Genomic DNA, 27,523 nt, shown 5'->3' with positions numbered 1-27,523 from the left:
ACACGAATGATTGCTGGCTGCCAACAAAATAAATGTGCCTGTCTTATAAAAAATTGTGTGTCAAATTTGTTTTTGTTCATATCCTAAGTATTGATTGAATAATGTCACGTCAAAAATTAAAATCATAATGAAATGATTGACTAAAATCTGACTTTGATGCCCATTATCTCATTATGGTTATTACAGAGTGGGTCACATAAAAAAGTTTTGTCATAATTGTGCTGCTTTTTCTCACATATTTATACATTTGTGTCCATTTATAATTGAACTATTGTTAGATGAGGGATGAATAGTGTGGATACCTGTCTATTATAAACAGATAAACAATATCCACTTTAAGTATATAGACAAAATAGTATTGAAATATTTGCCTGCAAACTTCATTTTTAGCAAGTGTTACAACTAACCCCCTGACTTTTACAATGAACCCAACTATGGGGTAAGTTGTGACGTTTGAACTTCTGTCATTCTAAAACCAGAAAAAAAATCACTATCGCGTACCAACTTTCCACATCCACATCTTTGGAATAATCTGCCAGTTGCGACAAGATCTGTTGACTCTGGGTCTTGAGTCTTTAGGAATCAGCTAAAAGCCTCGCTTGCTAATGTCTTTTTCTATTTTTCTATCTTTACCTTTGTCATAAAAACCCTTGGCTATGTGTACTTTGTTAAGACTTGCTTCTATTGTTACCTTGTTATTTGAATGTGGCTTCGGACAAAAGCATCTCAACAACGAAATGTAACACTTCTCACCCACAAAAACTATTTTAGATACACGTGAACTTCAAATGAAAAGAGATATCCGGCCATCAGTTCCTACTGAAGGAGGCCATAAGTCAAATCTTATAGTTTGAGTAACCATGCTGCATAATTTAATTTACATTTAAAATTGTATTATTATGAGGGGTTTTTCTTTTTTCCACCATCTTTTACTTAAAACACAAGCTTCAGTATTTAAATTTAAATGAATGAACTATCTTTTAAAATGTCGACTGATAGCACCTAAAAAATGTGGTTTTATATGCCTGCATGTTGAATGTATATGTTTGCAGTGAGAAGTATAAAGTCTCAATCAATGCATTAAAGAAAACTGTGACCTATTTGCTATTAAATTTTCTGCATGATTTGCACTTTGTGGAAAACCTGATGATCCATGTTATCCCAGCATGTTTTAAAAAATGAGTTTTTTTTACGTTACATATGCACATGTGAGCACTCAGCATCTGACTACCAAAGGGGATTTCCTATTCTACCAACCATTGCCACTGAGTTCCTCTTGTGTTGCTTACCTTTTGCTTCATCATGTCTGACAGTGAGAAGGTGATCTATACGGTCTTGGAGGTTTTTATCGCTATAGCATGTTGTCCTGGCAATCTGCTGGTGATTTGGGCCGTCTGGTCGAGTCGGGTTCTTCGTAAGACCACCTTCTGCTTTGTTGTATCACTGGCAGTGGCTGATTTTCTGGTGGGTGCTGTTGTCGTACCTCTGGCTGTGTTAATTGATGGACGAGTACAGACGAGATTTTACACTTGTCTGTTCATCAGCTGTGTGGTCATTGTGTTGACCCAAGCCTCCGTTCATTCCCTGCTCGCTATTGCTGTGGATCGATTCCTGCGTATCTATAATCCCCTCAGGTTAGTTCATTTGTTAAAGTTACAGTTTTTAGTTTTTCATGTCATATAAGACCAACCTAGAAAATGTATCGATATTGTGGATTAAATTGCATTATTTGCAATACATAAGTTATTGTCAACCCAGCGTTGGGTCAAAAAAACACAAACCCAGCTGTTGGGTTAAATTAACCAAGAACATGTTTATACCTGTATTTGACCCAACAATGCACTGTAAAAAGTGAAAGTTTGATCTACTTAAACAAATTACTTTAATTGGTGTCATTTTTTCAAAAATTAAGTTTTGTTACCTTACATTTTTCACTTAAAGTGAAAAAAAATTAAGGTGAGAAAACTTTTAAAAATTACTTTTTCTTATTTTTTGCCCCATATAATTTCTCACTTAAGCTGAAAAATTTAAGTTTTCTTTTTCGCTGTGTTTTTGCTGCTTCAACCGCTTTGTTGCTGCATCACATTCACTTGCTGACGCTAGCAGATGAAAATAAACAGAAATGCACACTTTGGCGGAAACGCATAGATGGACGTTAGGTCAAGAAATGAGTATGTGGAGAGTGTCAAAATAAAGGTGCCTCAAATCGATTTGTTTACGTGTGGCATCGATGCATCAGATCGTTAGAAATAAAATCGATGTATTGTTCCATATCCATGTATTGTTACACCTCTATTATTTACCTAGTTTCCTTTCATAAAAGTTAAAGATGGTGTATCAGGAGTTTTATTCAGAAATTATCAGCATACATTTTCCTTCTTTTGTATAGCATTGGAAATCAATTGTTTAACTTAAATCCTTTGAGTATGTTTGTGATTTACAAATTCTGTAGAATGTATAGAAGTTATCTCTCTAGTGATTTTTTTGCCCATCCCAATATAATTATGGGGTCTTAGCTGGCCACCAAAGGAAATGGCAATGATGCTCGTGGAAGTTGAGGATCAATAACTAAGATGACTGTAGAATCATTTAAATTGGGCTGTTCCCTATTCCATTTTTGACGCAGTTGCTGACCTGGCAAATAATAGTGAATAAAGGATGTCCAAAACCTGTCAGCAAGAACTTGGCTGTGACGCCAAGATCTACGGCCCAGGAACTCTGTGTTGGCATAAATCACCTGTGGCAGAGAAGAGTCCCGCCACCCCAAGGATTTGGGGTAATGGGATCAAAATCTGAGATGTTAGATGAGGCATAACCAAATGGTTTTGAATTTAACACCCCTTCAATTTCTATCAGGACTGTTCGTAAAGACTTCCTCTTACGAACTCTCCCATGATCCTCCAAAATGAGGGGCTTGTGGTGGATTAAATTTAAATGTAATCTGCTGATTTTCCGATTTAAATTGTAATTAAGTGGTAAGGTTCGGGAAGACTTCCTTCAATTCTCTTGCAGCACCACAAAAATTACTCCCTTGATCACTAAGAATTTCATAGGGCTTACCTCTTCTAGATATAAAGCAACGTAGTGCCATCAGGAAACTGTCCACATCTAGACTAGTTAGCAAGTCAATATGTAGACATCGAGTGGTCTGGCACTTGAAGAGGATGCCCCTTCTTTTTTTCTGTCCTACGACTAACCTTAACATGGAAGGGGCCAAAACAATCCATTCCAGTGGACCAAAATGGAGGTTTACACAATTGGAGCTTAGAGGAGGGGAGATCTGACATTTCAGGAATAGACGGTTTTGCTCTCCACTTCTTGCATTCTAAGCAAGACCACTGATGTTTCTTTACAGCTTGTCTCTCTTTAATTATCCAGTAGTTACGCCGAAGTTCTCTGGGCCAGGGTGGAACACTTTCTCATCACAATCTTTGATAATTAAATGGGACAATGGATGTTAAGGGACAATGAACAACTGGATGAACAATTCCTGGTTCAAAATCCTTTACTCGTCTTAGTCTGCCGCCCACTACAATAAGTCATGTTTCTTCATTCAGTTCTGGAGAAAGGATAAGGAGGCGACTTTGAGATTCAACAGGTTTACCTTGCTTCAAGCACTGGTACTCTGAGGAAACTTTGTTGTTGTGCTTGCTTTAAAAGTACATTACTTTTTTAGATTTGACCTCTGCATATTGCGCCAGAGAAAACATAGCAGTGGGCAATCTTCTGGTAGTAGCCTAATTTGGTGAAACATGGATTTTATACACCACTGATTGCCACTGGATACTGATGGAACCGGAGTAGGACGCAGAGAAAGGAGGGGCCTAATTGTGGACCAGGAAGGAGCTGGCTGTTCAATGATATGCCTTTATATTGATGTGAACAGTTAAATTCTATTCGTGGTTTTCCATTATGCTCAACAATATGATAGGGTAGATACCAGGATTCAGATGAATCATGAAAAGCTTCCACATTTGAGATGTAACCAGACTTTTCCAACTGTGTTATTTCTTTATCATACACAATAGCAGCTTTAGGGGTTCCTTCAAGGTGCCTCTCTATACATCCGAGAGAAGAAATAACTGCATTTGTTGAAGCTTGTAGCCTTACAGCAGAAGCAGCACGCAATAAAGGAGTGGCATATCTTTGAACTCCATCCAGAGACACTGTGTCTCATCCAAGTTAGGAATCAGTATTGGACCTTGAAGTACCCAACCTAACCTAGTCTGAATCGCGGTGGGGGATTGAGGAGGTCCTAAACACACCTGGTCAATTGCATTTATTCTTTTCCTTTTTCACAGGATAATTCAGATTTGGCATGGTCTTGACCCAGAGATTGAAGCATGCCAACCAAAGCTCGAACTTTTAGTGCAAAACTACTAAATGCTCTGGAGTCACCATGTCTCACCTTGGGAATAGCTAGAATGTCTTTGACTACACTTGAATTCCATCCAGTCACTTAAGCTATATTTCAGTCAGGACCACTTAAGAATACCAAAGATTTACTATCTGAATTTGTTCAAAGGCTGAGGAATCAAGGGGCTCGGTTGTCATACTGCACCGTTAAGATGCATTCTTTGGCATGTATCCCCCAAACACAACAACGTAGTTGATTGCCTAACTTCTAGAGACTGCTTGTCTCGGAGCACGCGGCTCCTAGGCATCATTGGGTAGCATACCTCAAGAGGGAATGCAGTTCCCTGATATTCGTCAGATTTGGAACATGCAGGTTCAGTAACATCCTCGGTAACAAACAGTGGCTGCCAGGATTTGAGCCCTCAGCTGAGGAGTGATTGCTGCGGCTGGCGGAAAGAAAGGTACTTCGGGTGAGGTTACTGGAACTGTGGAGCTGAGTGTTCTTCTGGGCATGAAGTTGGGGCTATAGGTAGTTTGGGATGTGCTGGCGAGCGTCGCCTGTGGGTGAACTCCCGAAGTGCATGAGATAGGAGACGGACTGGTGGCGTGCTGGTTTTCGATGGCTTGAATCCTTCCGTCGATGTTAGATAAGGCATTTTGGATGGAAGACAAAGCTGTGAGGACTGGGTCGTAAGTCTGAGGCTGTGGGTGCGATGTTAAGGCTTTCGGTGGTTTGGAGATGTCGCTTGCGGAATGGTCGACTAATAAGTGTTTCCTTTTTTGCGTAACTTTCCGACCGGGTGGTCGTGAAATGGAGGCTTCAGGTGGCTCTTGTTCGAATGCGGTTTCTAGGAAAAGTTGAAAGAGATCTTTGTGAGTGGAATGGTGCGGAATCTGAATGTCCCGTTTATGTAACTCGGCCAGGATTTTTTCGAGGGTCTAGTCTAGTGCTTCTTCTAAGAGGAGGTTGTACTTCTGTGGGTAGGCCATCTGAGTCGAGGTGTACGGAAGGGATGTCTTCCGGCACTTCCACAGAGAGTATTGCAACATCTTCCGATTTCGAGCAAGCCATGGTGACGCCGAAAAGGGTAAGGAATAAAATTCCTATCAATCGCATGAGTACTGGTTCAGTCTACAATCTGCTATGCAATTGTCTGACTGTGCGACAGACTGCAGAGCGTCTGCTTGAATGGGCTTAAATACTGTTAATTAAAGCAGGTGGAGTGATTGAGCAACTGAGCGTCAGCTGGTGTAGTTAGCGATCAGAGATCTGCCTGAACTGCGCTTGAATTCCATCCGGTCACTCAAGCTATATTTGTTACTAGGACAACCAAAATTAGGAACGCCTCCTATTGACCTCATTGAAAGAGATGGGTGACACTCAGTGAAGAAGTGGCACAGTAAAAAATAGTCATTTGACATTCTCCTGACCATTGTGTGTAGTACAAAGATAAATTGCAATACAACAATAACTAAATAAATGTACATGCTTATGAAACTTCTGCCATAAATGTTAAAGGATACTGACTTATGATGTTTAATAAAACCAGCAGTAAATTTCCTCTTATTTTCAGGTACAGAGGAGCGATCAAAAAACAAAACCTGTGGGCAGCGGTCACCATCTGCTGGGTTTCTGCTTCTTTTCTGGGTTTCGTTCCCCTTCTTGGATGGCACAACGAAGACCCCACAACAAACGGCACCTCAACTTTCACGTGCCAATTTCTTGCAGTCATTCCCATGTCGTACATGGTCAATTTCTTCTTTTTCGTTTACGTCCTCCCACCCACTGTGGTCATGTTTGCCCTCTATTTGTATATCTTCTGTACGATATCTAAACAACTGAGAAAAGGAATTGGTCAAGCTGCGGAGTCCAGGTCCTTTTTGCAGAAAGAACGTGAACTGGCCAGCTCGCTGGCTTTGGTGTTGGCTCTGTTTGCTATTTGCTGGTTCCCGATTCACATAATAAACACGTTGGCCTACAATACAAGTCTCAACATGCCGCCTCTTGTCTTTTACATAGGTATTCTACTTTCTCATAGCAACTCTGCAGTTAACCCAATAGTGTACGCTTTCAAGGTCCCAAAGATTAAGACTGCATATAAAAACATCTTGATGAAGCTCACAAGCTGGAAGCAAAACACAGATCAAAGCAGTCAGAACTTGGACAAAACCGCTACCAGCTCCAACACTAACATCAGGTATAAGGTGAAAAACACCCAAGATGGTTTTGACCGCTAGTTAAGATCTTTAGCATGTGACAGTTATGTAATCTCTAGTAATATGCATCATTAACATGATATACTGTAAATGTATATTGATATCTACTGCATTATATAACTGATATTGTGATATTTCAAGCAATACCTTTGTTTCTTGAGTATGTCTGCAAATGTAAGACTGATATCAGCTTTATTGCAAAAACTTTTCAAACATAGCCTGCTATTATTTCTACTTACTGCAGATTTGTGTATTTAACACTGACAACTTGAAATTCTGAGCTGATTTTTTTAACACAGCATCTCGCTACACATCTGTCATAACCAACCCATTCTCACCAAAAAGCGTACGCAAAATCGGAATTTGGCGTATCTATTGCACGATAATGACACTGCGTGTCATTTGTACGCATCTTGGTGAGAACGGGTAGGTCATAACACACATGCTTAAGTTTTAAAAACTGCATTCAAGAAATGTCTCGAGTACCACATTGCTGAAAAAACTGTTACAGTGTATATAGATATTTTTGATAAGTTAAGCTAGGTCAATTTTGATATAGTGATATCTAATGATTATAGATTAGCTAATGATTAGCAAATCTAAAGTTTGGTAATAATTAAATTTTTACTTTTATTTGTATTTATATGAGCTTCATTGTTTTTTAAAAATTCATGTGCCCTTATAATTTTATTCAAAATTTAAAATCTCCAAAAGAGGGTTTGAGGAAAGCAGTATATCTAGAGCTACAAAAATGTACGGTATGTGGTAAATAATGGGTTTTTTACCATAAACTGTGCGCACACACTGTATAATACCAAATACACAAAATAACATTGTTTTTATCAATGAAATAGGTGTCCTTTAAAGTATGAACATTTAAAAGGACACTTCACTTTTTTTTAAAATAGGCTAATTTTCCAGCTCCCCTAGAGTTGAACATTTGATTTTTACCGTTTTGGAATCCATTCAGCCGATCTCGAGGTCTGGCGGAACCACTTTTAGCATAGCTTAGCATAATCCATTGAATCTGATTAGACCATTAGCATCATGCTAAAAATAAGCAAAGAGTTTCGATAGTTTTCCTATTTAAAACTTTACTCTTCTGTAGTTACATCGTGTACTAAGACCTACAGAAAATTAAAAGTTGCCATTTTCTAGTCAGATATGGCTAGGAACTATACTCTCATTCTGGCGTAATAATCAAGGACTTTGCTGCCGTAACATGACTGTAGGAGGCGCAATGATATTACCCAGCACCCAAAAATAGTCCCCTTCTATTGAAAGTTACCAAGGGGACTATTTTCGGCTGTTGCGTAATATCACTACTCCTGCTGCCAACGTCCAAATAGAACAATGGGGGTTTTGCGCAACAAACTTCCATATTCGAGAAAAAACATGTCACATCACTTCTGGTTCAGGTCTTTTGCATGTGCTTAATTAAATAGATGTTTTACTCAAGATGCCTTCAAAGAAGCTAGCAAACATAAGCACCACTGCATAGATGAACCATATTTGGCAGAATGGTTCCAAAAAGAACCTTTAACATCTAAAGAACCTGTTTTTTAAAAAATATATTAAATAAACTTTCTTTAGATATAAAAAGGTACACTGAAAAAAATGATTCATTGAATCTAATCAACCCTTTAAGGCAAGTGGTTGCAATCAATCCATCCAAGCTACATCCAAACAAAAGTTTTATATTTTATTTTACGTTACTAATCTTTTTTGTTTAAATGTAGCTTCAATGGATTGATTGCAACCACTTACCTTGAAAAAATTGATTAAATTCAATGAATCATTTTTTTCAGTGTATACATTAATATATATATTTTATTTATGACATCGCTGTCAAGTGTTCAACAATGACTTTTAGATGTTGTTAATCTGTGGTGTTTGGAGGAGCCCTGCTGACAGATTTGTGTAACTGCAGTACAGTAACACATTATTTAAGCCAATAGTATTAGAGAAACTGGCATGTTTATGAAGTTTTATTAATGCACAAGTGCCAAAATGCAGTAAACAATATTTTTGTTACATATTAAAGTACCCGTCTTGTGTACGGTATAGATACTGTTTAAAGTGCCATTCTATTGTTAAAAGCGAAAAGTTGAATCAACTTTTAAAAAATCTTTACCGTAATAAAAATGCAGCATGTTAAACAACTTGATTTTGCAATTCAATTCCATCTAATATTTTAAGTTGAAATTGTTTAACTTAATTTGTTAAGTTAGAGTAACATAAAAATGCTGCATTTTTTACGATCTTTAATTGGTAACACATTTCTTTTTAGTTTTTTCAACTTAAATTTTAGTCAAATTTTTGTTAATTTACCAATTGAAATAATTTTTTCAGTTGTTCCAACTTTTCACTTTTTACAGTGCATTTGAATATTGTAATTTGTCAATACTGAAGTTGTTTTAGCTTTTTCAACACTGAATCTAATAAAGCATATTTTACTTTTCAAAATCTCAGGCAACTAGTTTATTAATGTTCGGTGAAATGACCCTAAAACAATAAGAGTATTCAATAGTCTTAAAATAAAAACTCACCTTAAGGGAATACAAACTCTCAGGTATCGATCCAAAGCAATAGCCAGGAGGGTAAACACTGAGGCTTAAAGCAGTACAATGAGAACGCAACTTATAAAGAGATACACGTGGAAAGACATTTCAACGTGACCGCCTCAACTACAGAAAGCAGAACAACCACACATCCAACCAAAAAATCTGCCATCGCAAGTGATACGATCAAACAGAAGGTGGGTTGATTTAGGGCTTCGCTCTTCCACACGGCCCAAATCACCAGCAGATTGCCCAGACAACAAACCTATAGCTATAAGAACGTCAAAAACTATGAAAATATATCTTCCATCAACAGCCATCATAATAAGAGCTTATACAGAGATAAAATAACACTTCTCACCTACAAAGACAACTTTAGATATAAGAGGTGTGAGTTCAAATGAAAAAATATCCTGTCATCAGTTCCTACTGAAGGGCAGGGCCATCGCTAGAGCATACATAACTGGGGGGCGGGGGGGACTTATCATTTCAATGTCTATGACTTTTATTACATCATGGCTGCATGCTGAACGTGATTTTTTGCTGTGAGAAGAAGAGGAAGAAGAGGCAGGATCAGAAAGTGGCTATGAAACTATATCTTCCATCAACAGCCATAAGAGTAGTAAGAGCAAGAGAGTGCAGACAAAAATAACACTTCTCACCCACAAAGACAACTTTAGAAAAGTTGTGAACATCACAAGAAAAAGGATATCCGGTCATCAGTTCCTACTGGAGGGTCTAAGTCAAACTTTATGGGGTGGATTCCCGGAAAGGGATTAGGTTAAACCACGACTAGGCCTTAGTTAAATTAGGATATTTAAGTCATTTTTATAAGCATTATTTATAAACAAACATTACTGGTGTGCATCTTCAGACACAACACTCGCAATGACATATTTTAAGATATGTCAGAGCAAGTTGTTTTCGGTCAAGACAACACTAACATTTAAGTTAGTATAGGACTGGGCTTAAGCCCTGAAACTGCATCTATATCTATGGAGCTGCTAATACCTGGTATTAAGATGCATTTTGGTCATTCGGATCACAAGAAGACAAGAGAGAGATGTTTACACCTGGTATTTTAGGCTATGTTTACACGTGGGCGGCTATTTTCATAAACTGACATTTCAAGCTCTCCGGTTTCAAAAATAATATCGTGCACACATGTCAGTTTTCAGAAAGTGTTTATGTACACGTACCCGTGCATATATGCCGTCAAGAGAAGCTCAAGCCCACGTAAGCCAATCACCGGCAGCGCTGGTGGTGACGCGAACTGGTTCTTCATGTTGGAGGGAGGAGCTGTTGCAGTAGACTAGGTGATCGATGACGTCAAAGGACCGCGGGAGCGAGTTGAGGAATCACACGTAGAGGTCTAATTTTGAATTGCTCTCGCGGTACTTTGACATCATCCATCTGTCGGTTTTTGCAGCGCCGCATGAAGTCAAACACGCGTAAAATTGCTGACCTCCAAGCACTCGTCTCTGCTCCTCGACATAATGGAGCAGCTGTATTTGCAAATACAAACACACAAAACGAGTTTGCAGGAACATAAATGTGATCTTGGAAGCGTTCAGAGTAGCAGTCACATGTAAACATAGGTCGCACTTTTGACGTAGGTGCGAGCTCTGGCGCATACTCTGTGACGTTGCCTGCTTAAACTTCCGTTTGTCTCAGTTTACATGCAACCGTGCAACCGAAGATTTTCAAGATCTCCACTCTATATATGGTATATAAAGGCTTTTCATGAGGCACACAGGAAAGACTTCAAGATCTTCGTAATCTTATTGTTGAATGGGAAAATGGCTATAGGTGCTTTTCCAGAATGCTGAATGTTCTTGTGAGCACTGTGGGGGCCATTATCTGGAAATGGAAAAAGCATCACTTAACAATAAACCGGCCACAATCAGCTGCTCCACGTAAGATCCCTGTCCAAGGAGTCCAAAGAATAATCAGGAGAGTTCTCCAAGAGCCAAGAACCACTCGGGCAGAACTTCGAGAAGACCTTGCATCAGCAGGTACTGTTGTTTCAAAGAAAACTATAAGCAATGCACTGAACACAAGTAGTCATGCACGCTCACCACGCAAGACTCCATTGCTGAACAAAAAGCATGTTGATGCTCGGTTAAAGTTTGTGAAAGACCATTTGTAGAAGCCTGTGGATTATTGGGAGACTATAGTATGGTCAGATGAAAGCAAAATTGAACTTTTTGGCAGTCATTCAACACACCATGTTTGGAGAAGAAATGGCACTGCCCACCACCCCAAGAACACCATACCAACAGTTAAGTTTGGGGGTGGAAGCATCATGGTTTGGGGCTGCTTTTCAGTAAAGGGTACTGGCATACTTCATATTATTGAAGGCAGGATGAATAGAAAAATGTACTGGGACATTCTGGATAAAAATCTGCTGCCATCTACCAGAAAGCTGAAAAATGAAAATAGGGTGGACATTTCAGCAAGACAATGATTCCAAACACAAGGCCAAGGAAACAATGAAGTGGTCAGTCAATCATCTGAACTAAATCCCATAGAAAATCTATGGAAAGAACTGAAGATCAAAGTTCATAAAAGAGGCCCAAGGAACCTTCAAGATTTAAAGACCATTTGTGTGGAAGAATGGGCCAGAATCACTCCTGAGCAATGCAGACGACGGGTCCCTCCATACAGAGGCGTCTAGAAGCTGTAATCACCAACAAAGGCTTTTCTACAAAGTATTAAATAAAGTGTGTTCAATACTTATTCCCTGTGTCATTTCACTGTATTTATTATGACTCAACTTGTATACTTAAATGTTCTGATTTCTTTGTATGAATTTAATACTTGGCTTGATGGCTAGATCTGGTGGAAATTTGCTGGAAAATGCTGATGTGTCAAACACTTATTTTCCCTGCTGTATTTGTATTCATATGCTTGCAGAATGAAAAAATGAAATAAATAATACGCTGTATTTAGCGTCATCCACTTGTGATTCGATTGACCATGCATCTTTCACCAAGTGTAAACAGGCTTCATATTAGTAATAATTTTCTAGTGTTAGTTTGAGGAAACATGCTGCATAATTCATTTTTAAAATTGTTTCAAATATATATTTCAGTGTCAACATTTACCGAGCAACACAGAATGTCAAAGCCACAGCATCATGGGGTTCATTTCTAAATATAGAAAATCCCCCTGAACCATTTACAAAGTTCCCTTAAATATCCAAAGAGAACAAAGCATGTAGGAATTTGGTACTGATTGGTTGTTGTAAACTCGGGACTGTCCTTAATTTGCATACAGTAGGTGATTGGTTTATCTCTAAGATGGGAGGTGTCTATCAACCTTGAGTGAAGTTTGCTTAATTTATCATTGAATTCTGTTGTCACATTAATGAACCCATTGTAGCACTTGCATTGAAACTTTTCATATGATACCAAACAAGACCAGATTCAGATTCTTTGTGCATGTAGAATGTAGTATTTCATATACAGTTTGCTTTGACAGAATGAGGAGGGGGAGACGAGAAAGTGAGGTAGTGTGTGACCCTTCTGTCTCCGCACCGTGGGGTGGTTGTCTCGGGCGTAGGTGTGAATTCTTTGAGAAAGGTTTCAGATTCAACAGGAATGAAATGTTTTTAGAAAATGGCTCCCCCTGTGGATCCAGTCATTTGGTGTCAGGATATGAAAACAGCCTTACAATAGCGTGACTAAATGACTTCTTCCATTGACTAAATGTAAATGTAACACTTCTCATCCACAAAGACCATTTTAGATACTGTAGAGGTGAACTTCGAATGAAAAGAGATATCCGGCCATCAGTTCCTACTGGAGGAGGACTTAAGTCAAACTTTATATCTATATATTAGTAATAGTTTTCTATTTTTAGTTTGAGTCACCATGCTGCATCATTCATTTTACATTTAAAATTATATTATTATGAGGGGTTTTCTTTGTTCTACCATCTTTAACTTGAAAAGTGAGGACACAAGCTTTTAGTATTCAAATCTAGTTGTTTAAAATGTCAATTGTTAGCACCTAAATAATGAGGTTTTATATGCCTGCATGTTGAACGTAATTTTTTGCAGTGAGAAGGGAAAGAAGAGGTGGGATCAGAAAGTGTCATTTGAGAAAATTGTGACCTATTTGCTATTAAATTTTCTGCATGAAAACCGTATGATCTGTGTTATCCCAGCAAATGAGCTCCGCCCCTCCTTCTGTACTGTATATTTTGACAGTCAAATAAACCCACCATTGCCACAACTGAGTTCCTCTTGTGTTTCTTTCCTTCTGTTTCATCATGTCTAACAGTGAGTTGGTGATCTATACGGTCTCTGAGGTTTTTATAGCTTTATTATGTTGTCTTGGCAATCTGTTGGTGATTTGGGCCGTTTGGTCGAGCCGGGTTCTTCGTAAGACCACGTTCTGCTTTGTTGTATCACTGGCGGTGGCTGATTTTCTGGTGGGCGCTGTGGTCGTACCTCTGGCTGTGTTAATTGATGGACGAGTACAGACGAGATTTTACACTTGTCTGTTCATCAGCTGTGTGGTCATTGTGTTGACCCAAGCCTCCGTTCATTCCCTGCTTGCTATCGCTGTAGATCGATTCTTGCGGGTCCATAATCCCCTCAGGTTAGTTCATTTATTGAGTTACAATTTCATATAAGACTAATCTAGAAAATGTATAGATATTGTGGATTAAATTGCATTATTTGCAATGCATAAGTTATTTTCAACACAGCTTTGGGTCAAAAAGGGACAAACTCAGCTGTTGGGTTACATTAATCCAGAAAATGTTTATATTTGACCCAACAATGCACTGTAAAAAGTGAAAGTTGGATCTACTTAAACAAAATACTTTAATTGGTAACACTTAAAAAATTAAGTTTTGTTAACTAAAAATTAAGGTGAGAAAATTTGTAAAAATTATTTCGATTGGTAACACCTAAAAAGTTGGATTTTTTATTTTTAGATAAAGTAATTTATCACCATACAATTTCTCACTTTAGCTGAAAAATTTAAGTTGACAAAACATATTTTTTAAGTGTTACTTTCACTTTAGGTTAAAATTTTTAAGTTAATCCAACTTTCACTTTTTGCATTGTGGGTTAAACCAGTGGTTCTCAAACTGGGGGCCGGGGCCGGCAACTAGCAATGGCGAAGTGACGTAATCTCATTCATTTCAATGCAAGCTTGCTTGATGTCCGGCGACATGAGCGACAGTGACTGTTGTGACAGGAAGTGGGTGTGTCCAGCTAAGCAACAAAGTTGATAACAGTTAAACTTTATGCAAATGATGGGTGACTTTCAGGAGTGACAACCAATGAGAGTGAAGCAGTGGAGTTCACATCATCCGTGTCTCATCAGTTAAGCCGTGGTCACACAGGCGTGGACTTTTTTTCCATTGACTTCCATTTATACACATGAGAATGCGTCATATTGGAAACGCAAGCTCATGCGTTGCTATTTCGCAGGTCGATGTGTAGCAAAGTTCAGGTCTGGTGAACTTTGACCTGCGAATTCGTATCACGTGGAGCATTGTGACCAGTACAAAACCAGTATGTTAGTGCATGACCTTTCTCTCTACTGAGAGAAAAGCGCAAATGCACAAAGTCAAAAATCATATTGATGAGCTTCCCGCAGCAACATCCGACGAATTTGTTTATAGTTGTTACAAGGACAACCAAAATTAGGAACACCTCATATTAGAAATATGAATTTGACATCCTCCTGACCATTGTGTGTAGTACAAAGGTAAATTGCAATAGAACAGTCATTAACTTAAAAAAAGGAAGACACTTACGAAACTTCTTCCAGAAATGTTATAGGATACTGACTTATGATGTTTAATAAAACCACCAGTAAATTTCCTCTTATTTCCAGGTACAGAGGAGCGATCAAGAAACAAAACCTGTGGGCAGCGGTCACCATCTGTTGGGTTTCTGCTTCTTTTCTGGGTTTCGTTCCCCTGTTTGGATGGCACAACGAAGACCCCACAACAAACGGCACCTCAACCTTCACGTGCCAATTTCTTGCAGTCATTCCCATGTCGTACCTGGTCAACTTCTTCTTTTTCATTTGCATCGTCCCACCCACTTTGATCATGTTTGCCCTCTATTTGTATATCTTCTGTACGATATCTAAACAACTGAGAAAAGGAATCGGTCAAGCTGCGGAGTCCAGGTCCTTTCTTCAGAAAGAGCGGAGATTGGCCAGCTCGTTGGCTTTGGTGTTGGCTCTGTTTGCTATTTGCTGGTTCCCGATTCACATAATGAACTCGTTGAGCTATTTTTACCCGAGTCTAAACATGCCGTCTCTTGTCGTTCACATAGGTATTCTACTTTCTCATGGCAACTCTGCAGTTAACCCAATAGTGTATGCTTTCAAGGTCCCAAAGATTAAGACTGCATATAAAAACATCTTGATGAAGCTCACAAGCTGGAAGCAAAACACTGATCAAAACAGCCAGAACTTGGATAAAACCGTCAGCAGCTCAAACACTAACATCAGGTATAAAGTGAAAAATGCTCAAACACCGGAGGTGGTTTTGACCATTAGTCAAGATCTTTAGCATGGGACGGTTATGTAATTTCTAGTAATATGCATCATACTGTAAATGTATATTGATATAAATGATATACTGCATTATATTACTGATAATATATACTGATATATTACTAGATTTTTTTAAGCAATACCGTAGTTTATTGAGTGCAAATAGAAGACTGATATCAGCTTTATTGCAAAAACTTTAAAATGTAGCCTGCTATTATTTCTGCTTACTGCAGATTTGTGTATTTAACACCGACAACTTGAAGTTCTGAGCTGATTTTTTTATCACAGCATCTCGCTCTTAACACACATGCTGAAGTTTAAAAAAAAAAAAGGAAATGTCTCGAGTACCACACTGCTGAAAAAACTGTTATGTAGATATTTTTGATAAGTTAAGCTAGGTCAATTTTGATATACTGCCAGACTAATTATTAACTAATCTAAAGTTTGGTATTTTAAAATAATTAAATTTGTACTTTGTATTTATATATTATTTGAGATTTGATTGTTGTAAAGCACAATTTCAAATGTATTTAATCTTGTGCTAAAATACAACATTTCAATTATACTTTGTATGCTTAAAATATTTTCATACTGTATGGTTTATTTTTATACGGAATACTTTAGATACTGTAAAAAGATTTCTTGACACCATGACCTTAAGTAACCTTTGTAGTTTGGGGCCGGCATAAGATTTAACAAAGTTTCCATAAGTGTTGCGCTAATACATTTTTTGTTAAAGTCATAATTGTCAGGATCCTGTCGGAATCAGGTCTAAAATTATATCTAGTCTTTGTGACAGGGTCCTGGCAGTACCATGTTTTATGTGGTAAAGGCGTGATTTTAGTATTGGTTTATTCTGACCACGCATTTCCCGGGTCTCGTCACTTTTTACCCGCTCCCTTACTTGTTATTGATTTCAGCTGTGTCCCTCATTAGTTGTCCCTATTTATTCTCCTTGTGTTTGATGTTCTGTGCTTGTTCGTCTTGTCACACAGCTTGTCATTTTCCTGTGTCAGTCATCTGTGAGTATTGAGAGTTATTTAGTCTGTTATAGTGGTGGGCAGTCCGGCTCTTTTCCTAGATTCGGCTCTTCTGGCTCGGCTCCCTTAGAGGGGCCGGCTCTTACGGTCCCACCCCTGCCTGCTTCTGAAGATTCGGCTCTGCTCGTTCGCTACAAAGAATCAGCTCTTACAGCCGGCTCGTTCGTGAACGACCCATCACTAGTCTGTTATATGTTATGAAAGGTTTATTGTTGGTTTATGTTAAGTTTAGTGTTGCATTTACCCTGTCTTGTTTTGCCCCCTCGTGGGTTTTGTTTTCCCTGTTTTGTTAATATATTATTTTTTTGTCACGTTTGCATTTGCGTTCGTTCTTTGTTATATTACTCACAATAATGAAATTGAAATTAAAAACTATTAATTTTGGGGAATTAATGTGGTACTTATTTTTACAAATGACTTCTCTTTGAGCTTTGTTTTTTTATTACAAATTCATGTGCCCTTATAATCTTTAATCAAAAAATGCTAATCTCCTTCCCTTCTCAAAAGAATTGATTCCTCTTTACATTCCGATCACGAGCTATGGCACCTGGGCGGGAAAAGATCAATTAGCAACATGACCCAACTACAAACAATCCAATCAGTTCTTGATGGACAAAGTCCTGCCCTATCTTTATTTAATTTCAGAAGCTGTTTTACTGAGATATGTCACTACAGGTAAAATACACCATTTCATGCCAACTTTAAAGGGACAGTAAGTAGAGTTTTAAGTGTTTTATTACTCAAAATCAATGTCTTTATTCATAAATATGACCTCTGCCAGTTATCTGACTTTGTAAGCTTAGAATTACTTGCATTGAACGGGTAAGTCCAAGGAGGCTTCATGTCTTTCCACCGCACGTTTCCACAACGCTTTTTCATTCAGAACACGTGAACCAGCTGAAACGGACAAGGAGATCGGTAAGTACATAACCGCTACCGTAGTTGCAACACGCATTTGGAAAAGCGAGGCGCTAGAGAGCACTATTGGTTTGAATGCAAAATACAATTTCAACACTAGGGGTAAATCCAACACAGTCTCACGGGAAGTCGTGTTATAGTAACGAAAAATTTTGATTAATTTATTCGTGTTTGATGACACGAATTTCCGCTGTTTTTCGTGTCTCTGGAGACTAATGTCTTTTTCGTCCTTCCCAGCACGAATTTCTATCAATGGCTGTTTGTGTCTGTGGCACGACTTTCTTTGTCGCGTCATTTTATGTTTTGTTTTCTCATCGTTGTTTCCTATTTTTGGATCATTGTCGCTTGGGGTTAGGGTTAGATCCGTGGTTTGCGTTAGGATGTTATTTTTTGCATTGGTTTCTACATGTTTTTCGTCCACTTTTAAAACTATTCTCGCCTGGAGTTGGGGTTAGAGTTGGGGTTTGGGTTAGGAAGTCGCATTCTAACGCAAGCCCCAAGCGACAATGGTCAAAAAATAGAAAACAACGATGAGAAAACAAAATATAAAATGATGCGATAAAGAATGTCGTGCCACAGACACGAACAGCCATTGATAGAAATTGATAAATTAATCAAAATTTTCGTTACTATAACACGACTTGCCGTGAGACTGGGTTGGTAAATCCTACTTATTGAACCTTTAAGACTGTTGACAAAACAACACCCCTCACCCACACAGACAACTTTATAAGTGTGAGCTTCAAATGAAAAGAGACATCCAGTCACCACAGACTCAGTCTGTAAGTAACTCCTATAGACCAGTTCAAAAGATGTAAACAACACTGGTCCAGAAGCACTTCCTGTTTTTTTTAGTTTTTTAACACTAGATAAACGTTGGGATAAAATAAACCTGAATTAACAGAAGTTAAACATCTTAAAGGTAATGATATTTGTGAAATAAAAAAAATACTGTCACAAACTGTAACAGGAAGTGTTTCTGGACCAGTGTTGTTTACATCATTTGAAACGGTCTATTAGCATTGCGAGTGTATCTTTCAAACATGGTAAGGAGCATTACAGTTCCGGCTGACATCAGAGGTATTCAGACCAATCACATTGTACAGATATAGCTGGCCAATCAGGGACACAGCGCTTTTCAGATCGATGAGTTTTGTACAAAATCAAAGTGTTTGAGGAATCTGGAGGAAATCTTTGAGGATATCTGGACCTACATATCTACAAAGCTACAAATCTTTGAGGATATCTGGAGCTAAATATACGACGTGGAATATAATGTGTTTATTTAACCATAAACCGCGTGAACACATAAGCTTACAAAGAAAAGTCAGATCACTGGCAGAGGTCATTTGACACCAACAAGAACATATTTATGAATAAAGACATTGATTTTGATTAATAAAACACTTAAAACCCTTCTTACTGTCCCTTTAAAGAAGAAAATTTAAGTTGAAATACTTTATATATTTAGGCATTAACATTTGAAGTATTTTTTAAAGTTGATCCAACTTTGATTGTTTACAGTGTAGTAGTAACCTAGCCTGACGTTGTCATACTCAATTCTAGTCAGAATTTGAGTCTGATACCGCTCCATTGAGCTATAATTATGAGGCGTGTCTCAACCGAAAAATGCCTCTGCACTCAATTGGATAGACCTACGACCAATCAGAGCAACATAGTGTGTGACGTATGTTGAAATTACGTCTTTGCAGCCTGCCCAAACTGCTAGTTATTTCGCTACAATGACACTAACATTGTGATTATACTGAGTTAGCGAATGTACATCAACACCTACTAATACAACATTTCGTTTATATCACAACATGAAGTATTTACTAAGTCATAGAGTAAAACTATCTCTTACCATTTGTACGTTAGGTGAACTTCATCCACGACGATACCCATTACGTTGGCTTGAAAATATTGGAGCCTAGCATGTCCCTCCACTTATTCAGCAACCACGATTCCGGGCTTCCGAAAAGAAGCTGGCAACGACCGCTAATTATATCCATCTCGTCGTGCACGCTGAGTTGCATCGCCGTGATAACGTTAGCCATTTCAGTTGCGACCAACTTTTGCCGAATAGGAAGGACGGCAAAAACATCAACAAATGCCCTGCTCGCGTTTCTCTGTTCCTCTTTTAAAATCAATGCTCTGTCGATATCTTTTAGAACAGACTCAATGTCAGAAACCACACAGCTGAACTCTACAGCGGCAGCCATTCAACACACGCGCTCTTTGGTGACGTGGTTCATTACGTTACTGTTGATTATCTGTCCATCATCGTATAAAGCCCGCCCTGACAATTTGATTGGTTCGACCAGCATTTGTCCAAGCATAGTAGCTTTCAAAATCTTGTGGGCGGGGCTAAGATCGGCTGGCACACAGGCTAGTAGTAACCCTATATTTACTAAGACTGTAGCTATCATTTTTAACACGAAAGATCATTAAGATCAAAACATCTAAATGAAACATAAACTTTAGATTGATTAAAAGTTGCAAATACAACAATGGGGGTTTTGCGCAACAAACTTTCATATTCTGCAAAACAGGTCACATCACTTCTGGTTCAGGTCTTTTGCATGTGCTTCATTAAATATAGATGTTTAACTCAAGATGATGCTTTACTCAGAATGGTTCCATTAAAAAAAAACTTTAACATCTAAAGAACATTTCTGTATTGAATGAAGTTTCTTTACACTCTCAGAAATAAAGGCACAAAAGGCGGCACAAATGACAGTACCCTTTCAAAAAGGTACACCTTTGTACCCAAAGAGTGCATATTAGTACTTTGAACTGCCAAAATGTACCTTTAAAGGAACATAATTTGTACCTAAATGGTACATATTAGGACCTTTTTTAAAGGGTACTGCCCCAGTGACAGCTTCGTACCTTTATTTTTGACAGTGTATGTTATATAAAGATATAAAAGAAGTGCTTCTTGTATTTATGGCATCGCTGTGAAGAATCTTTTAACCACTTTTATTTTTAAGATTGTAGTTTATTCACATTCAGCTCTTCAAACAATGACTTTTAGATGTTGTTATTCTGTGATGTTTGGAGGAGCCCTGCTGACAGATTTATGTTACTGCAGTAAACATGATTAAAGTCAGGTTACATTACAGTTTTAGATAAACTGGCATGTTTGCAAAGTTTTATTAATGCACAAGCGCCAAAATGCAGTAAAATATTGAAAACGTTCTATTTGACATAACATGATAAAAACGTTGATTTAATTCATTACAATTACTTTAAAATATACTGCTTTATGCCATTTCCTCTTAAAAAAAATAGATTTCTGACTTTGGGCAAAGCGCAAAATAGATGAAAATCGTATTACTGTAAATAAAATAAAAAACTTCTGATAGATAAAAATAAGTCTAACATATTCAAAATGACATTGTTTGTAAATAGCTACAGAATGTACATTTTTGGGAGAAAATTTTAATAAGATGTAATATAAGTCCCAGGTGTGCCTAGAACGTCTCTGTGAAGTTTCAGCTTAAAATTATTTTTATTATTGTTATACATTTTATTTATAGGAGCCTTACTAGACACTCAATGACACCATACAATAAAACAATCAACATTAACAACAATAATCATTACAACTAATAAAACCTAATACAAGCATAAAAGCAATCACATGAAAGCCTGCCTAGATAAGTCTTGAGATTTGAAGACAAGAAGTACCCCACAGATCAAAATCTCCATGTTTAGATGGGAGTAAAAACTTGCTGTTTTCAAGTGTGTACCTTTAAATGCAAATGAGCTACTGCTTCTCATTCACTTACAAAAGAGACAGTGAGTGCTTTTGGTTAAAACAGATTTGATTCCTGTGAATACAGTCTGAGACAATAATATATTTAGCCACATTAGCGCTACAATGTGCTAACAAACACATTTAGAAAAGCTTTAGGTAAATATTAACCAGTCAGTCAGTGTCTGTGGGCGGGGCTTTATCAGTGTGACATCACATTAACAACAAGAGATCAAAACAGCATTTAATGAGACTGTTCTCGTTTAATGGGGATAAAAAGAAGGGATGGTGTTTGTTATTGTAGGGTTGTTGTGTTCACACACTGCCAACACACATTTATCCAAACACCGTGTAAAAGTACATTTTGCATAACAGGTGCCCTTTAAATTCTGCAGTTGTTCCCCAAGCCGATTAGAACACAATCAGTTGAATTGACACCACTGAACCTGATTGACTTTCACTGTAACTTTATAAATCCAATGACTCTGTAGTCTGCTGCTGTGGGCCAATCAGGCTTCTCCAAACCTTTCTGAACTCCGTCTTAATCTTAGGTATCCTCAGGGCGTACACAACAGGATTGATCACTGAGTTAACATGAGCTACTACAACACCAAAATAAATGACATCAGAAGGCACTCGTTTAATCGGGAAATGATAGAAATTAATAGTGTGCATTATGTGTAATGGAAGCCAGCATGCAACAAACAGAGCCAAAACCAAAACCAGTGAGCCAGCCAGTTTGTGCTCCTTATGGTTATATGCACCGGATTCAGCAATACCCGTCTTTCCCTTCAGCCTTCTAACTTTAAAAAAGATGTAACAATACAAAGCAACCATGACGGCCAGCAGAGGCATAAAGATACCAAAGAAAATAAAGTTAACCAGGTATGAGAGGGAAATGACGGCTGTAAATTCACAGTTTAAGGTGGAGTTGTGACGTTTCAAAGTGTGAGGTTTGTTCCATCCATACATTGGTAAGAAGCCGAGCAGACACGCCAACATCCAGCACACAGCAGCGAGAACCCAAGAGCGTCTTTTAGTTACTGTAGACTTATACCTGCCAGCAAAAAAACAACAACACAAAAAACATTGAAATAGCTTTTCTAACATTAACGCTTTAAGTAACTGTAGTACTTTTGTGTATTAAATACTGTGTACGGCTGTGGCGGCTGGTGCCAAAAACTTTTTGGGGGGCGCAAACAAACTTATTGAATTAAACTCATGACACTGTATCTGAAAGCATCTTGTGTAATAAACGGATGAAGGCAGATTAATGCAGACTCTTATTAGATTTTGTGTCTTTACCTCAGATAGACAACATCTTGTTACAGTTTTACTTTTGTTCTGGAGAATGATTTCCCGCTCTTCCATTACACTTCAGTTAAAGCTGAACACTCGGGCCGTCCACATGCGCATGAAAACGTTAAGATGGGACACTCAACTACAAAAAATTACACAAAGGCAATAGACAGAGTTTGCACACACACCGTCGTTTTTTCTTCTTTTATATTCACTTCTTCCAAGAACAAGAAGCCGTAGAGCATTTATTGTCACAGTTGTTACAGTTACATGGCAATATGGAACGCAGTTATAAGACTCAGAGAACGATCCAATCACATGTGGTCAAAGATATAAAAAACAATATTGATTTGCTTACAAAATAAGTGGGAGGGTTTGGGGGCGCACTGTGCTGCGCCCCAAGGCGGATCAGAAACAAACCAATTAGAGCTCAGCGTCAAGTCACATTCTTTTACCACATTTACTGACCAGTGGCGGCTGGTGACTTCTTTTTTTGAAGCTCACGATGCAAAGTTCGTCACAACATGTATGTAGCTTGTCATGTGTGTGGTTCGTCATTTCAAAATATGTGTTCTGCGCTTTGAGAGATCATGTGTGCATCATGTGTCATGCCAAAATAAGTGCCTGCTGCCTTGAACTTGAACTTGAAAGGAGACGCTGGCGTGTGCCAGATATCTCATGCGTAATCAGAGTTTACTGTTAAGAGAGTGTCTTGCGTGTATTTAGGGAACGCGAGCGTCTCTTTTATCATAAACGGTTTTGACGCGTCTCCAGCAGGCACTTATTTTGACAAAACACGTGATGCACACAGGATCTCTCCACACGCATAACACATATTTTGGAAAAGGGAACCACACACGTGACAATCCGAACACTTATTATGAATTAGCGCATCCTCAGAAGTGCAGTCACGAGCCGCCACTGTTACTGACCTACATACACACTTGTTTGGGTGGCGCCCAAGACACACAATGAACTCGGTTTTGATTTTTTTTTATAAATGATAACATGACTTATAGTTAAAGAGTACAACTAAATTATTTTATTTTATTTTAACTTTTTGGTAACATTAAAGTAGCTTGCCTCTCTGGTCAACTTTAGGGGGGCGGCGCCCCAGCGCCCTCTATTGACCAGCCGCCACTGGTGTACGGTATAGATACTGTATACTGTAAAAGTGCCAAATTTAATTGGTGTCACACTGTAAAAAGTGAAAAGTTGGATCAACCTAAAAAATTACTTGCGGTAAAAAACTGTAGCATGTTAAACAACTTGGTTTTGCAATTCATCTAATATTTTAAGTTTTGACATAACTTATAAAAACAAGTTGAAATTGTTTAACTTAATTGGTAAGTTAAAGTGACATATAAAAGATATGGATTTGACAAAAATGAGGCATTTTTTTACAATGTTCAATTGGTCACACCTACATTTCTTTTTAGTTTTTTCAACTTTTTTTGTATTTTTTTTTAATTGTTCCAACTTTTTGGTGTTACCAGTGATTTTGAATATTGTAATTTGTCAAAACTGAAGTTAATTGTTTTAGCTTTTTCAACACTGAATCTTATAAAGCATATTTTACTTTTCAAAATGGTATTAATCGATCTCAGGCAACTAGTTTATTAATGTTTGGTGGAATGGTCCTAATACAATAAGAGTGTTTCATCATCTTAAAATAAAAACTCACCTGAAGGGAATACAAACTCTCAGGTATCGATCCAAAGCAATAGCCAGGAGGGTAAACACTGAGGCTTGAAGCGGTACTATGAGAAAGCAACTTATAAAGAGACATGGATGGAAAGACATTTTAACTTTGAACGCCTCAACTACAGAAAGTGGAACAACCACACTGCCAACCAAAAAATCAGCCATCGCCAGTGATACGATCAAACAGAAGGTGGGTTGATTTAGGGCTCCGCTCTTCCACACGGCCCATATCACCAGCAGATTGCCCAGACAACAACCTATAGCTATAAGAACGTCAAAAACTATGAAAATATATCTTCCATCAACAGCCATCATAATAAAAGCTTATACAGAGATAAAATAACCCTTCTCACCCACAAAACCAACTTTAGATATGGTAGGTGTGAGTTCAAATTAAGAGATACCCTGTCATCAGTTCCTGGGCCGTTGTTATGGGGGACACCCAACATGTGTTAAAAATAATGCAGCAGAATTTAGAGTTTTCAATGTTCAGTTAAAAAAATGTCTCTTCTTAGGCCATACAAATGGATAACATGTTACTGAGAGTACTTTGTGCTACTTTTGGTCATAATTGGAACTTTTGTTGATAGCGTTGTTTGTGGAAATGCACATAATACATTTTACATCTGCTAACTTATCATTGCTATGTCTATGACTTGGATTACAACATCATGGGCCCTATTTTAACAATCTAAGCGCATTGTCTAAAGCGCACGACGTCTAAATGGGCGTGTTCGAACCCACTTTTGCTAATTTAATGACGGAAAAATGGTTTATGCACCAAGCGCACGGCCTAAAAGGGTTGTTCATATTCTCCTAATGAGTAATGGGTGTGTTTTGGGCAAAACGTGCAATACACCAATGAGAGTCTCAGCTCTCATCCCTTTAAAAAGCCAGTTGCGATTGGCGCCATGCCTAATCCCTATTTAGAAAGCGGAATTTGTAAACTGAAAAACTAAGCGGAGGAAGAAGACCCCCAGTTTAAGATTAATATTAAAAAGATGTGTTGTTTACATTTTTATTGAAATTTAAATTTTTTGGATTAAAACCTTTAAAAGCCTTTTTTTCAGTCATAGAAGTACAAATAGCAGGTTTTTAATTGCTGTAAATGTATTGATATCCAACATAATCATTGTAATCTCATAAAATAATTTGCAAAATTGCAAGAAAAGGTTTGTACTCCATTTAAAGACATAAGAGTGCAGACAAAAATAACACTTCTCACCAAAGATAATTTTAGATAGATGTGAACTTCACATGAAAAAAGATATCTGGTAATCAGTTCGTACTGAAGGGCGTAAGTCAAACTTTATATCTATGGGGCTGCTAATACCTGATATTAAGATGCGTTATGGTCATTCGGATCACAAGTAGACAAGAGCTAATAAGCTTGCCCACCTTTCAAACGCTTGCAAAATGAAATAATATGCTAACCCTAATTTCGGAAGAAACTACCAATGGGAGCAAGCAATGGAGTTCACGTCTTCCTTCTCTCGTCAGTTATAAATGGACTAAATGGTATATGAACTCCATTTATATAGCGCTTTTTACAGTAATAAAAAAGCTTTACAAGTTGCCTTACATTCACCCACTCACTCATACACCGAAGGCGGTGTCAGCCATGCAAAGCGCCATCCAGCTCATCGTTAGGTGTCTTGCTCAAGGACACCTCGACACTTGGTCAGGTGGAGCCGGGGATTGAATCACCAACCTTCAGATATGTAGACAACCTACATGAACCACTGAGCCATTGCCGTCCCAAAAGTTACTGGAGTGGACGTTACTCATTTATTACAACTAGTCTTAAAAACGCCCCATTGAAAAAGACGGGCGACATACAGTGAGAAAGTCACTGGTGGTCTGAATGAGGCTTTGTGTACCCACTAGATCCCTCTGCCACCAAACAAAGGGGGAAAAATCACTCTCTCGTACCTTCTCTGGTTCTACTCCACATTTGTGGAATGATCTGACGGTTGCAACAAGATCTGCTGACTCTTCAGTCTTTAAGAATCGGCTAAAGCCTTGCTTACTAATGTCTTTTTCTATCTTTATTTCTGTCATAAAAAAAACCCTTGGCTATGTATTGTGTGTTAGACTTGATGAGACTTGTTTACCTCATTTGTATGTGGCTTTGGAAAAAAGCGTCTCAATGACTAAATATAAATGTACCTAACACTTCTCACCCACAAAAACAAATGTCTTTCATGTAAACTTCAAATGAAAAGAGATATCCGGCCATCAGCTCCTACTGAAGGAGGTCATACATAGGGTGGTGTCCCAGAGAGCGATTAGCTCAAACCAGGAGTCAGGACTAGGCCTTAGTTTAATTAGGAAATATAACTAGTCTGAACAAACATACCTTACTAAAAACAAAACTTGTGTGCATTTTGTGGCAAAACAAAGGGCACTGATGTATTTTAAGATATATCAGTGTAAGTTGTTTTCAGTTTGGACAGCTCTCACATTTATTTTAGTCTAGGACTAATCTAATCGCTTTCTGGGAAACCGCACCTATATCTATATATTAGTAATAGTTTTGTATTTTTAGTTTGAATAACCATGCTGCATAATTCAATTTATATTAAAAATGTTATTATTATGAGGGGTTTTTCTTTGTTCTGCCATCTTTTACTTAAAAGTGAGGAAACAAGCTTTTAGTATATAAATCTAAATTAATAAACCATTCTTTAAAATGTCGATTGGTAGCACCTTAAAAAATTTGGTTTTATATGCCCGTGTCACAGTGTGACTTTTTCTGTGGGCGGAACCAAAACTGGAGGAGATTGGTTCCACCCGGAGATAGTTCCCGCCCGGACGATTTACCACAAACACCGGAACTTCCGGTAGTTTTCCGAGGACAAATCAAGCCAGATGGAATACAGGTGCGTAAAATTAATACAGCGGTTGGTGATTGGCTGAAGAGGAGAAAGGAAGGAGTATAAAGAGAGCTCTGGAAGTACAAATGGGGTCGTGTTTTGTTCATGTTGTGTCGGTTGCTCTAGCGTGTGTGTTGAAGTGCTGTGTTGTCGTTGCCCCGGGAACCTGATCTGGCGTAAAAAGGAAGGATGTCGGGCAGAACTGGTATACGGAGGAAACAGAGGTTGGATTAACTGGGCGAAGAAATCATTCGCTAAAAGC

General features: G+C 38.1%; 3 protein-coding genes across 3 annotated transcripts; 2 read left to right on the top strand and 1 right to left on the bottom strand.

Moving 5' to 3' along the window:
• The first annotated feature begins 478 nt into the window (after nt 1-478).
• Nucleotides 479-6,891, top strand: LOC129450880 (adenosine receptor A1-like). Its single transcript, XM_073870507.1, has 2 exons — nt 479-1,634; nt 5,931-6,891. The coding sequence occupies exons 1-2, from the start codon at nt 1,303-1,305 to the stop codon at nt 6,592-6,594; spliced, it is 996 nt and encodes a 331-aa protein (XP_073726608.1). The 5' UTR covers nt 479-1,302; the 3' UTR covers nt 6,595-6,891.
• A 5,765-nt stretch (nt 6,892-12,656) lies between these two features.
• On the top strand, nt 12,657-16,154 carry LOC129450099 (adenosine receptor A1-like). The gene is made up of 2 exons (XM_055212572.2): nt 12,657-13,741; nt 14,993-16,154. Exons 1-2 carry the CDS (start codon nt 13,410-13,412, stop codon nt 15,678-15,680), a joined length of 1,020 nt encoding a protein of 339 aa, XP_055068547.2. The 5' UTR covers nt 12,657-13,409; the 3' UTR covers nt 15,681-16,154.
• Nucleotides 16,155-20,753: 4,599 nt separating this feature from the next.
• On the bottom strand, nt 20,754-25,869 carry LOC129450870 (adenosine receptor A3-like). The gene is made up of 2 exons (XM_055213903.2): nt 24,366-25,869; nt 20,754-22,439 (listed from the first exon to the last, which is right to left on the bottom strand). Exons 1-2 carry the CDS (start codon nt 24,698-24,700, stop codon nt 21,851-21,853), a joined length of 924 nt encoding a protein of 307 aa, XP_055069878.2. The 5' UTR covers nt 24,701-25,869; the 3' UTR covers nt 20,754-21,850.
• Between the last annotated feature and the right edge of the window lie 1,654 nt (nt 25,870-27,523).

The sequence above is a fragment of the Misgurnus anguillicaudatus genome, chromosome 8 (genome assembly GCF_027580225.2).
Source record: "Misgurnus anguillicaudatus chromosome 8, ASM2758022v2, whole genome shotgun sequence".
Taxonomy (NCBI): domain Eukaryota; kingdom Metazoa; phylum Chordata; class Actinopteri; order Cypriniformes; family Cobitidae; genus Misgurnus; species Misgurnus anguillicaudatus.
Note: the sequence above shows the minus strand (reverse complement) of the source record. Positions and strands in the feature narration are given on the sequence as shown.

Bases quoted from the DNA above. Each gene is read 5' to 3' on its own strand.
- LOC129450880 (XM_073870507.1), top strand. From the start codon at position 1,303: ATGTCTGACAGTGAGAAGGTGATCTATACGGTCTTGGAGGTTTTTATC. The intron at 1,635-5,930 runs GTTAGTTCATTT...TCTTATTTTCAG, and splicing joins CGTATCTATAATCCCCTCAG to GTACAGAGGAGCGATCAAAA.
- LOC129450099 (XM_055212572.2), top strand. From the start codon at position 13,410: ATGTCTAACAGTGAGTTGGTGATCTATACGGTCTCTGAGGTTTTTATA. The intron at 13,742-14,992 runs GTTAGTTCATTT...TCTTATTTCCAG, and splicing joins CGGGTCCATAATCCCCTCAG to GTACAGAGGAGCGATCAAGA.
- LOC129450870 (XM_055213903.2), bottom strand. From the start codon at position 24,700: ATGATGGCTGTTGATGGAAGATATATTTTCATAGTTTTTGACGTTCTT. The intron at 22,440-24,365 runs GTGAGTTTTTAT...TTTTGCTGGCAG, and splicing joins AGAGTTTGTATTCCCTTCAG to GTATAAGTCTACAGTAACTA.